This window comes from Lepisosteus oculatus, chromosome 23, assembly GCF_040954835.1.
Source record: "Lepisosteus oculatus isolate fLepOcu1 chromosome 23, fLepOcu1.hap2, whole genome shotgun sequence".
Classification (NCBI taxonomy): Eukaryota; Metazoa; Chordata; class Actinopteri; order Semionotiformes; family Lepisosteidae; genus Lepisosteus; species Lepisosteus oculatus.
This window is the reverse complement of record NC_090718.1, coordinates 14,626,070-14,638,913: the sequence shown is the minus strand read 5'-3', so window position 1 is coordinate 14,638,913 and position 12,844 is coordinate 14,626,070. Positions and strand designations below refer to the sequence as shown.

The following is a 12,844-nucleotide window of genomic DNA, read 5'->3' as shown; positions in this document are numbered from 1 at the left end:
ATCAACCAATGTTTTTTTGTTCCTAACAATTTAAGAGAAGCTCTGGCCAGGTCATGCTGTGCATGGTGATCTCCTAGGATGTCCTGCAAACTGGATCTGAATGAGAGTCTTGTTCCCAAAGGGCAGATGACTGGGGCATCACCTGGACCCTATCCTGTGAAGAATCCAGCCCTTGGCAAAGCTGTGGTGACAACTGTACAGGCCTACCTACCCTCTGCAGGATGATGTGGGACATGGTGGCATTAGCGTCCACGATGATGGTGGCTGTCTTGTCATCACGGATCTCTTTCAGCAGTGGAGTGGGGTCCTGGCTGTCATCCAGCATGCGCACAGATAGCGTTTCTTTGGAGATCAGGAACTGTCTCAACAAGCGCTCCAGGTTGAGCAGGCCTGGAAGAGAGGACAGACATGACCCAATTCTTTCTGATATTTTCCTGTTTCTAATGGTCCCTGCAAAAATATATATATATATCTATTTTCTTGCTAGTATACACAAGGAAATAGATCTATGCACTGTGCCTATTTTTTCAAGGGCAGTTAAAAGTCCATTAGGACAAGAACAAAAGAGAGTGAAGGGTGAGATACACTGCAGTCTACAGTCATGAGCATCACACGGCCTTTAGTTGGGGAGGTTAAATGATTTATTGTTGATACACTGTGCTGATACACTGAGGTTGTCTGATGTGAAAAGAACATGGACTTTTAATGACCTAAACTCCCCTGGTTGTTTTGGTTTAGCAGCAAACAGGAAGGAATGAGAAGCATAATAAAACATGTGGACCCAGTGTACAACGTTGTCCAGGGGAGAGTGGGTTGAGGTGGGCACACAAACTCCTCAGGTAAAAGGACGTGCCAGTCTGTCTCATTCTGAACAGTACAGTACATAACTCCATTGTGTGAAACACTGTTTGAGGTAGAGCACAGGAAGACCAGTAAATGCCCTAGTTTATCTTTTATAACAGTAGCAAACCAATTAACCAGTGGTCTCAGTTCTGAAACCTAGCATTCAATATACAGTAATGAAGAAACCATCAACACATTCTATTCCTATGCTTGAAGGAGACACACAGTCACGAATAAGTTAATTTAAAAAAAGCAATAACTTGCAATATCTTTTCAACATGCAGGGTAAGAGCAAAAGGAAATTTTGTTGCAGATAATTTCAGTGACTGAAGCTGTTAAAGGCAGTGCAACAATGTGTACTCCCTGCTGTAGTGCACTCGACAGCTGACTTAGTCAGTTAACAATTCCTCTCAGAAAGCTCATCCTGGAACTCACCAGAACCCACAGCATGTGAACATGGTAAACCATTAGCCTCCAGACAATTCAAAACAAACAAACAAAACATTAAGGATGAAAATGTTTAATAATAAGATATTAGAGGGTTGTATTTCCATAAATTTGATTTATGTAATTTAATTCAATCTAATTTAATTTAAGACTTACCTTTTAGCACCACACAATTGTGTAATGATACACAAGATACAGGTAAAAAAAAATCAGAATTCATTCTAGGGCACCAAAGAGCATACAGTAGCTGTGCCAGAGTCTTCATCTAGTCACTCAAATAATCATTCTAAATAAAGTGAAACACAGACCACAGCTGGGCACAGATGGAAACTTCTTGAGGAAGTGATTCTGAAACATAGGACAGGGGGTATTTCGTTACACAAAGGGTTGTGGAAAAAGCCAATACTTCTTCCAAAAGCCAATACTAAACCAACCCACATTGATGCCACCATCATGTGTCTGATGCCAGTGTCTTGTGCAGAGCTGTGGGGCTGCAGGCTCAAGATTCAGAGTTTGGCTAAGAGGTCTTTGGGGCGGTTCTTTGTTGCTTTTCTTTATTGTTCTGTTCATGAATATTTACCAACCCTACAATATCTCTGCTGTGCTAGGATCCTGCTACATCGCAACAGGACATGAGGGAGAGACGGTTCTGCTTGCTGTTTTAGAGCTCTTGCAATAGGCCCTGCCTGTTAACACAACAGCGTGCTGCTCGGATGCTGTGTTCTGGCAGGTTCTAAGGTAAATCACAGTGTCAGACTACTGCAGCTATTGGTAGAAACAGCTGTTGTACAGCTATGATGCCGAACAACACTCCTCTCAACCCCCATCCATACGAGGTATATTATTTAAATATTTAACCAACTGACTCCATTGAGAGAGAATTCGTGTTTAAGACAGTTTGCCTAAGGGACTCTATCTGATGTAACAGGCAACAACCAGTCAGGGTAAAAAACAGGGCGAATCCACACAGTGCAGCCTACATACTGTACATAACTTCAGTTCAAGAAAACATGCACTTCAGAAACTGCAGCAAGTATTAGCATCCCAAACGTGTCTTGCCGTTTTGCTGAAGTGCAACCTCTTAAACCTTCAGAAAAAAGAACTACCATAGAGTTTCAAAATTCACTCCAGCAACAGCATAGCAGAAAAGACATCAATGCAATAACATGACATAATAAAGCAGATTAGGCCAGCAATAAAACACAGGGAGCTGACTACATTAATTTTTAAAAGCTCCTCAAATAAAAAAAAATTCAACAAGATTTTAAAACCTGAGACAGATTTTTGCCAGAAGCACTAATGCCAACAGTTTCCATTTCCTGTCACTCTGCATTCAATCTCATTTCTTTTTTCTCAGACTGCTCAGTGTAGCGTGCGTTCGGTGCAGTTAAACTATGGTGTCAATGCACTAGAGATCTATATAGTGCACTTCAGTTGGGGCACGGCTGCATTTTGTACTCCATTGCATTGTTGATGCCTCATCTCTCAATCTCTTCATTTCTATCAAAAGACATCAGCTCCAACACGACTCCACCTGCATTGCAATAGACTGGATACAATATGGTTTTATTTGTGGTGTGATGAGGAAAACTAGAATGCACAGGAACTGGGACTGACTGCACTGCCTCTTCCTAACATCATATTGTAATCCTTGATAAGAAAGTCTAACACGGTAAATCTGCACTGATTTAGCAGTTTTCGCAAATTAGTGCATTTACTGTACACTGATACAATTTCCACCAGTTTCTATTACATCTTACTACACCTCCTTCTGTTCTACCACCATTTCACTTTGCTTTTTTACACTTAACTGTGATTTTTCCACAGTATACTCCTGTATAAAAACAGATTTAAAACAAAATAACAGGTTTACTATATTTTTCAATTAATCACCATGCGTCCTTCAAGCTGACAGGCACATCTTAAACGACAGAGTAGCCTATTTTAGGCTCTTTGAGACATGCAACACTTGATTTCCTGCCTCCTATGCCCTGTGTCGATCTGAGCTTGTTTCAGCACTAGTCAATAATCATGTGCAAATATCAATTAACAGCTTGGATCAGAGAAATTCACTGTGCATTTTAATGCAGGAGATTACATCATATAACTTTCTCCATGCTTTCCTTTACCATAGGGTCTACCTCCTTATAACAAACTCAAGCCCCAATTAGCAAACAGAAATTCTGCATGAATTGCAAAGAGGCATGATCTAACTCTGACACCACTGGTGTGTACAGCACAGCAAAATCCCATTTGAGGTTTACTGAAAGTGTCTTTATTGGCATAACCATGTGGTTCCACACTGTAGATGCTCAGAAAGCGAAAAAACTTTAAAATCGGTGCCTGTCACTTACTCTGACCGGCCTGACATATACAGTAACTCACATGAGTTGACACCAACTGCTGGGGATTAATAAACGTCCAGACTCATCTATTTTATTGCTATCAAGACTGTATGCTAATACGAGACAGCCAGACAGTAGCTAATGCTACTAATAAAAGCAAAGAATTGGTGGACTCGTTTGAGACTTCCCGTGAAGGGGACCTTTACAGGGTGGGTAAGGATATACACAACTACCACCTGAAGGATATCTGAATCACTACACATTATCAGTTGAGCACTTTACATCTGTGAGGAAATATTTAGGAAACCAAGAGGCTTTCGGTTACTTAGCTTCTATTGTTATTAAGTATTTAAGAAAAGTACTGTAGGTTGTGAGGTGCTACAGTATATAAGTAACCATACAGTACCTTTAATGGAGTGAAACACTGGCATCAGTACCCAAGTGTAGCAAATAATAGAGAAATCAACTGTAAAAAAACATCTTTAACACAGGATATAGCAGATTATCCGATTAATTGACAAACCAGGTTGGAAAAAACAGTAGATACCAAATCCTCCAGGGCTGGGTTTGAGACCTTGTATGAGCAGGATTCTTATCGTTTGCTGGCTCGTTCACATTGCTGTTTGGCGAAAAACAGTGGCTTTTTTCATAGACTGCTCCATGTGTCACACAGAACAGCACGTGCAATAATGTTTAATTTTTAAGTGACAAACTTACAAAACACAAATTTGATGGTTGAAATCAAGGACAGGCTGCCTCTGCATAACTGAGATTTCAGTTCTTTTCAAAGAGCTTATTAACATGACGCCCAGTAAGTAACATCTGGCTGCAACAGTTCTACACACACACAGTATGTAAAAGAATAAATCGTTAGAGTTCAGCTATTACCCTCTCATGCTCGTTAACCCTGCCAGTTAAGTTAGCAGACTATCTGCCTTTTTAATTGCCTCCCAAGACAATTACAACACATACAGTATATTAAATCGATCTATCCACTTTTGACAATGTGATATGCAAGAACATTGATTAGCATTGAACTACATATCATACAACCTGTGCTCAGAGCCCGTGCTGATAAGGCATAAGCAATTCAAACTGGGATTCAATCTGTATGTACTAAAAAAACAAAATAGAGTGCTTCTCTTCATAGCAGCTTATATAATATGACTTTTTTAGATTTGTTTAAACGGAGGTGGGTCTGGATGGTGGATTTCTCACACAGTAATACAAGCCCTACTCTTATATCCAGAGGTACCAGTTCCTTGGCAGATGTGTCCTTCAAGAGCTCAGTAATAATCTCTCATTCTCCAGCATCGTCATTCACTCTCTAAAAACATGTACACATTGCCAGAGCAGCAAGGATGCAAAAATAGAACTATCGAGTGCTGAAGAGCCAGCCTTCTATATATCCTTTATAAACAGATTAGTATGTCATTTGTGCTCATTAATGTGAGAAGACGGAGACATGGGCATTTTAAACAATCTTTTTTTCATAATTTCCTGCTGAAAGGGGGCTCTTCATTTTTCATTGTGGCTGTCGAGCTGCTTGGTCCGTCTCCACTCTTTTGTTCTCATTAAAAAAAACAGACTTTTTTCTTTTCTCTCTCCCCAGACCAGACATACAAATCCCATTATACTGCTTATCTCGCATCAAATTTACACACCGTGTCAGAAGAAAAAGCTAAATTAAAAATAGAGAAAAAAGAAAAGAGCAGTCAAGAGATTTGGTTTCCCTGCACATTAGCCCTCATTTCTGTCTGCTTATATAGCTGTAAACACACAGTGGCACTGTGTTTGAGTGGCAAATTTCAAAGCTTTTTAATAAAAAAATAAAGTTCACTCTCTATTTGAAAATAAAAACTACAACAAAAATGAATTGACTGTGAAAGTCTACGAGGACAAACCTAGCAGGAGATGGGAAAAGCAGGAGCTGTTTCTGCAGTTAAAGAAATACTGCACACCAAACCGCGACCAGCAGTCAGCACATGCAATGTGAGAACTTCAAGTCGCAGTAAATTGCAGGGCTGCTGCAATGGTAAATTAGTGTTTCTAGTTTTGTATTACAGAGCAGACTGCAGTGTGTCGGCCGCATCTCCATGCTCATTTCAGTCCTGTTAAAGCTGTTGGGCTGCCTGATGGAGAAGGGCTAAGTAGTGAGAGAGGGCACGGCCTGTAAGGTGGATGTGGATATTGGAAGCTCCACACTAAAAGCTACAGTAACACTAAAACATAAAGCTCACAGCAATGCACTGTAGTATTCTGACAGTCCTCCATTTAAGGTTGGAAGTTGATGGCAAGTACTGTAGGTGTATATTAGATTCTATACAGGTATCCTACTGGATTAGAAGAGACCCTGCAGAAAGTTTCTTAGATGCACACTGAATGAGTTAAAAAACAGCAAGATAAATGGCTGTCCTTTCAGATAAACTACCATGCCCCCGCCAACCCTACCTTCTCAGTCTATACCGGGAAGCAAGGTTGAGAAATATTCATGAATCGGTCACGCTCTATTAGGCTGTCGTATGTGAGGATGATTAATGAGCCCAATGAGAACAGCAGGCTCCCGCCAGCCCCTCGTATTGCAAGGAAAGAGGCAGAGGGATGCTTCTCAGCATTTGATTGCATGGTGCTGGGGGGGTCACGCAGCAGGGAAATCACTACAACCCGTGTCATTTCCTGACACCCCCTGGAGCGGCTGCTCAGGGAGAGGGAGAGGAGAGGGAGAGCTGCCTCGATTCTGCCAGAGGAGTCCAGACAGGGACGCTACACTGGCTCGCGCACTCCGGGTGAGTGATGCGCCAAATCGCTCACGGCGTCAACTAACAAAGACCTTCCCCCAGGATGGGGAGGAAACGACCTTCTCGGTAAAGGACGAGGAGCTTCAGAGTGAGTTCTGCACACCCGCCCCAAGGGGCACCTGGCTTATCTACCACACTGAGTCCTGCTTACAGTGCAGCTGCCCTTCCGTTCCTCTGTGGACAGACTATTACACATTTCACTAGTTTGTTAGCTCTCGCACCGCAAGGCTAGCAGACACAGGTACTGTACATGCATATACAGGGCCTTGCAAAAGTATTCACCTCCCTTGGACTTTGTCACATGTTATTGTTATAGCATGGAACCATGATGTACACACAGTGCCGAATTAGCATCTTAGTCACACTGATTACAAGTCAACCTTTTAAAAACCATTAAACCACAACTGTGCTACAGAAAACATAAGAGTTTCAGGACAAACTTAAGCCGAGAAAGTGTAAACATGGGCAACAGACTGGCTGTTCCAAGTGTCCACTCCCTGCACCACATCCCTTCCTCCTTTTCTCCTTTACTTGGTGGAAGCAGCTTCCTGGCTCGTTCCACCAAGTAGGAGAGCTTTGACCTATTATATACAGAACTTCTGACTCACCCTTCAATGGCCTTTACCAGGTTCATCCAAGTTCTGATGGACAAGTACAAGTACTGAATCCAAGTTCAGTAAAATGGGAGCCACTTTGCATTTCAAGGATGCAAGCTGATTAAAGGACTTGGACAGCACCAGGGGGGGTCATCTCACTTGTAAAAGAAAAGGAATTCCATCCATTAAGATGAAGAGGAATGGAGGAGACCGTGAACTTGTCTCCCTCTGAAGCCCAGTACACTCTCCCTGAACTTGTATAAAGATTTAGTTAACTGGTCAAACCTACATTTCTAGTCCTCTTCTTTAGTTGTATGCGTTTTTTTTCATATTTTATTTCTCATACAAAAATGAACCTTGAATGTTCTTGTTAAGCACTGCTTGGGACTTTACATTTAAAGTTGAATGAAAAGTACCATAAAAGGTTACATGTGCGTAATGAAGGAACAGTGCAGAACAAGAAGAGTGAAGGAGTAAATCAGAGAAAGAGAGCTAAACAATAGAGATAGCACCATATCAGAAACAATGCAGACCGGGAAGAAAAGAATGAGTTTATTTTTTATTCCATTTCAGCTATAGCTCCAAGATTATACCCTCCAGCAGAGCCAATTTCCATTAGGAAATGTGTAGAAGAGCAGAGGTCAGACAAAATGAACTAAAGCGTAAATAGGAGCAGAAGAAAGCCAGCAATCCTGCACCCAGCAGATTGAACACAGGAAAATGAGCTAGACTAGCATTCACAATTGCACTAATAACATTTAATATGAAGTCAAATGGCTTGCATATTTTGTTCTGTATTGGATTTGTACAATACTGTTGCACTAAATGAGTGAATGAAAAACATATGAATAACATTTATATAATTTGTAGCAATGCAGTGTTGAAATGAACACTAGTTCATTTTTTCTGTCTTACATGGAAGATGAACATGATATCACCTACAGAATCTGCACTCTGTAATAAACAGAGGTCAGGGAGATATTATACCCCAAATAGGGATAACAAGGTACCCATATCACTCTTCTGATATACTGTTTCGAAGACAGTCTGAGATGTTGGCTAGTTTAGACACTGAGTCTGATGTGGAAAGTGGGAGAAAACACTGAAAACAGAAGACATATTGTATCTATCATGCAGCACCTAAAACAAACTGCCCTGCCTGTCATGTTCCTGAAGCTGTCACTACGGGACTGGATAGCTAGAAACGGGCAAAAGAGCAAGTGTGAAAAACAGCCTTCACACATCTGTGGTTCTTACAGTAGTCTTGTGCTCTAATGATGTGGAATGGCTACTGTTTCCTGATCATCATGCAAGGATACCCTTGTGAGTAAAGCTTGTCTCGATAGCTTTAATCCTGCCTGACAAATGAAAAAATTAACAACATAACTTCCCTTTTATATCAACTGCCAAATCACAAGAAAACCCCAACAGATGCTTTGCAATTTTCATTGTGCTATGCAAGGTGTATGCTATCCTTAGCCTTTTCATGCATGCCACTTCAAAACTTGAGGCCACCTTCAAAACACCAGCACAAACAAACTCACTCTTTAATTCCTTTTATAAGACTTGGAAAGGGATGAGGCACAGGAACAAATGGGAAGAAAACCTTGCCCTTCAACTTTCGCACACTGTGGCTTGTGTGTGCAGTGCATGGTCATATATAAATGTTCTATGAAGGGGTAAACACACAATCCAAAATGGGGTTCGCAGGGCAGAAAATGCAGAAAAGCTAAGAAAGGAGAAATTAAGTTTATTCTGATCGGGAGAGGTTGGGGAGCAGCACTGTGCTTAAGAAACAGTTTTTCCTTACATTGCTATGTGACCATTCAGGGATTACTTGCCATTACAGCTTCTGAAGGTGAGAAGCAGAGGAAATAATAGAAATTAACCCCTTGCAGGTTTCTGAAGAGTCTTCCAGCAGGCGGATTTTGTTCACTGCTGCCCTCAAGTTTCCAATCAGTTTATTGGATTGACAGTTGATTTCTAGAGAAGGAGAGGTGGCTTACACTCGGCCTTGGCACAGATGAGGCAGGAGGTGGTGCTGTTGAAGAAGTTGAGGAGGCCGGCCACGGCCAGGCTGATGTCAGTGTTGGTGGGGCGGAGGTTCAGGGTGGTGAATCGTGGAAACTGCACCTTCAGGATGTCCTCTGGGGCGACCCTCACATAGGGCACCTAGAATGGTATATGTTGAGAGAAATGTAGCAATGACTAATTCTGGAATCTGGATGGCTCTGGCAGTACTCTTAGCTTTGCACTTTACAACACAGCAAAGAAACAGAAACTGACACTCAACAACAGGCTAGGCTTGAATATTTCAAAGTTACTGCTAACCTTTCTTCAGAAGGCAAAACAAAATAACTGGCTTCACTCTGTTTAAAAACACTCCCTTAATCAGAAACACACCTCTCCATGAAACAAGGAACTGTAGTTAGTTATCCATGATCATAATACAATTTCCCCATAAATTATGTTTTAATTGTGTTCAAATAACTCCATGATGCTTTGTTGGTGCCTCTTTAGCACATGCACGACGAGAACACTCGGGGACCATGGTTCCTTTTCCTCAATAAAGAAATGAGCTGGGCTGTGCGACTGAATCGGAGATCTTGTCTTGCTATTAGGCTGTACATGTTATTTTCCTCCTGTGAGCAGCGTTCCCTCTAAGCTGCGCGCTTACATGCGCGCACACAAATGATAAAATCAGCGCACATAGGAAATTGAACCGTGCACCACAAATTAAATTCCCCAAAAATAATGATGATAAACAAACACGGCCGTCAATTGAAAAACGCGAAATGGACCACATGAGACTGGCTGCGAGAGGTCCATCTTGGTGTGAAAATTGATATCTATGCTCTTGTAGTCTTGCACCTCACTGCTAACGCTCGCTCGACACTTGGTCTCTAGGACTGGGTTTCGTGAATCGCTGCCCCGGTTTGTGTGAGCTTTATGCTTCACGACAAACATCCTTTTCCGGTTTACACAGTGCGCGTCGTTGAACGTTCATATCATAGTAACGTAGACTCATTTTTTTCAAATTTGCATTACTCCCTTAAAAGTTTATTTTATTAAAAAAATAAAAAATATTGACTCACTTTGTCGAAAGAGGTGAAGGAGGTGCCTCCTGCAAGTTCATTTGAAGTGGAATGACTTGGCGAAATGGTTGAAATCGCTACTCCGAAAAGTTACGGCATACCGTGTTACATTGTGAGAAATATTTGTTTGATTCAAAAAACGGTGCTGTATGTTTGTATTGTCGTGATGTGAACGTTCCTGGATAATTTGCTAGTGGAAAGAGGCGGGGTGAGGTTTGGAAATTGGACTTTTTAAAGCGCCATCTCACAAGCACATCTCAGGTCAACAATGTACAAAAACTCAGACACCAAAATCCTTCAGTACCAGCTCCGGGGCTGCTTCGTGAAATCCAGATGAACGAGAACGAAAACGTTCAAACCCAGAGGAGATCAAAGTGCTTATTGACAGTGTTCTCTTAGCCATTAAAAGGAATAACTCTTTGCTCTCAGTTCAAGACATCAATGAACGTATGGCAAAGTACGCTAAAATTTCCCATAGTTGGCGAAGCAAAAATTACACGTTTGAATTTTTGGACATTATCAATAGCATTGTTCAAAAAGAAATGATTGAGGAAATAGCTTCAGCAGATTTTTATAAGTTAACAGTTGATGAAAGCAAAGATACATCTGTCAACAAATGCCTCATACTGTACTTCAGATTTAGGCCTAAAATTCTATTGTGTATAAAACTTGTTTTAGTGGAAATATTGCAGCTGCAGGCAAGTGATGCTTCTATTATTTTATCAATCAAGCAGTTTTATGCGAACCACAATCTTGACCTGCTTGATGCACTTCATTTTGCACGTGGCAAACTGAGCAAGTTAAGAAAGCAGTATCTTTGTGACAATGTTTCGAGGAGTGACAAAGTTAAGGGTTAAGAAAAGATTGCAGTGGGTATCAGTTCTCCGTTAACTTTTATCAACCTGCTTTGAGTTCATTTGCAAGAAAGGTTTCCTGCAGATGAAGTACAGGAACGGTCAGCCTTTGATTGTTCTGCAATAGCTGAGTGTGACTTCACCTATGGCACTAAGCATGTTAATGCTTTATGCTCAAAATACCCAGACTTTTTAGCTGAAAATACCATCATAGTTAAACAGTACAATTACTTTAAATTTGCTGTGGGTGAAAAATTAAATACAAACTAATTACAAACTTTGCTGATATGGTGACATTTGCACTTCACAATGAACAGTTTTGTGACCTTTCAAAGCTGATGGATATTGGGCGAACTTTTCTAGTACCCAGTGTTGACTGTGAATGGAGTCTCATCTTAATGAATTCACTCAAAAACAAATATTAGAAACCTTTACGAGAGTGTCATTTGGATATGCTGATAAGAATTAAAAGCTTTTAACTGGATGGAAGGCACATGAGTCTGGATAAGGTTTACAAAGAATGGGCAAATGCTTAAGACAGGAGAGAGAAAAAATAAATACAGTTTTTAGTAGCTATGAGAATGACTATATTAACAAAAAAAAATACAGGTTTACAAAGTCACAAGTTTTTGTCACTTTAAATTTTTGCACACAAAGGTCATTAAAATTAGAGGAAACATTGCTGGTGAGTCACTTCAGCCTGGACTGCTATGTGCCGTGCTGGCAGATTCTGCAAAAAGCAGGCTGTGGAAACAGAGCTCAGAGTCAGGGAGCGTGTCAGCGCTGTGCCGGCCTGAGCCTGAATCTCTCAGCACCAGCACGTTTCCATGCCACATCTCCTCTGTCATCTGTGGGAAGACTTCTCAAGACTGTTTTCATTGTAACGACATTGCTAGTCAGCAGGGTGAACAACAATCTAATTACTGCTGGTGGCTGAAATCCCATACTGCGCATACACAATGGCATCAGTAACAAATGAAAGGTAAATTAAAGATAAAATTATTTGATATGAACTGCTCCTTGTCCAAGTTCTGTAGTTGTTCTTGGATAATCAATGCCTGAGCCAGCCACCTTTAGGATCTCTTCTGTCTCCACAGGCCCATTATCTAAAACATGTTTGTGTTGCGCTTAATAAGCTGACAGTCTGTTGCTGTGGAAACAATAAGGAGAGGTGCTATCAAAAAGAACTGGCAAAAGAATTAACTCTTCCAACTAGAGCTCGCTGTCCATCTCATCAACACTCAGCAACTCGGCAAAGTACATTGTTGGGTTCTGGGGGGGGGCGAAGAATAAGTATATACCGACAAAAGGTTTGCAAACTGCTTTGCAGATTAATGGGAGTGCTCGTTTTTATTCTCAGCAAAGACACAGCTGCTGCTGGGTCAGTTCCAATTTTCTTTTTAAAACTACTAGCTCACATAATGTCTTCAGACATCTGCAGTGGAAGGCTCATATCAGGGCGTCTTGGAAGAGGCTACACAAAGGGTGTACTTGATGCTGCCCCAGTCAAACACCACTAATAGGGTCTTCACTATTGAATCTTGACACAGGGGGCAAAGTTGTGACTCTCAACAGCACGAGTCTCCGAGTAAGAGCAATTTACTATGGTGACAGGGAGATCGATTAGTCCTGAAGGAAATGTGCAGGACATGGGCGAGACCCCAATGAGACCCCTTATCCTAAAAAACTCTCTGCTATTATGGATCTGTGCACATGGGTGCATTACACTTACATAATTTGCATCTCAGATTGCTGTTCCCAGATCCATGTGTCGTGCCTTCCTCTTTGCGTGAAGAGAGACAACTCAAGACTTGGCAGAAAAAACATGTCAGGGTGATGCTAGAGATGATGGATCTGTAGACTCTT

The 12,844-nt window shown here is 41.3% G+C and overlaps 1 protein-coding gene across 4 annotated transcripts in view; it reads right to left on the bottom strand.

Annotated features, from left to right (window-relative positions):
• grik4 (glutamate receptor, ionotropic, kainate 4) overlaps window positions 1-12,844 on the bottom strand; it is a 312,974-nt gene that overhangs the window by 81,588 nt on the left and 218,542 nt on the right. For all 4 annotated transcript variants that reach the window (XM_069182439.1, XM_069182438.1, XM_069182440.1 and 1 more), the window contains 2 exons: window positions 9,036-9,201; window positions 212-390 (listed from right to left, as the gene is read on the bottom strand). In XM_069182439.1, the coding sequence (XP_069038540.1) occupies window positions 212-390; window positions 9,036-9,201 (345 nt within the window). The remainder of the gene's footprint in view (window positions 1-211; window positions 391-9,035; window positions 9,202-12,844) is intronic.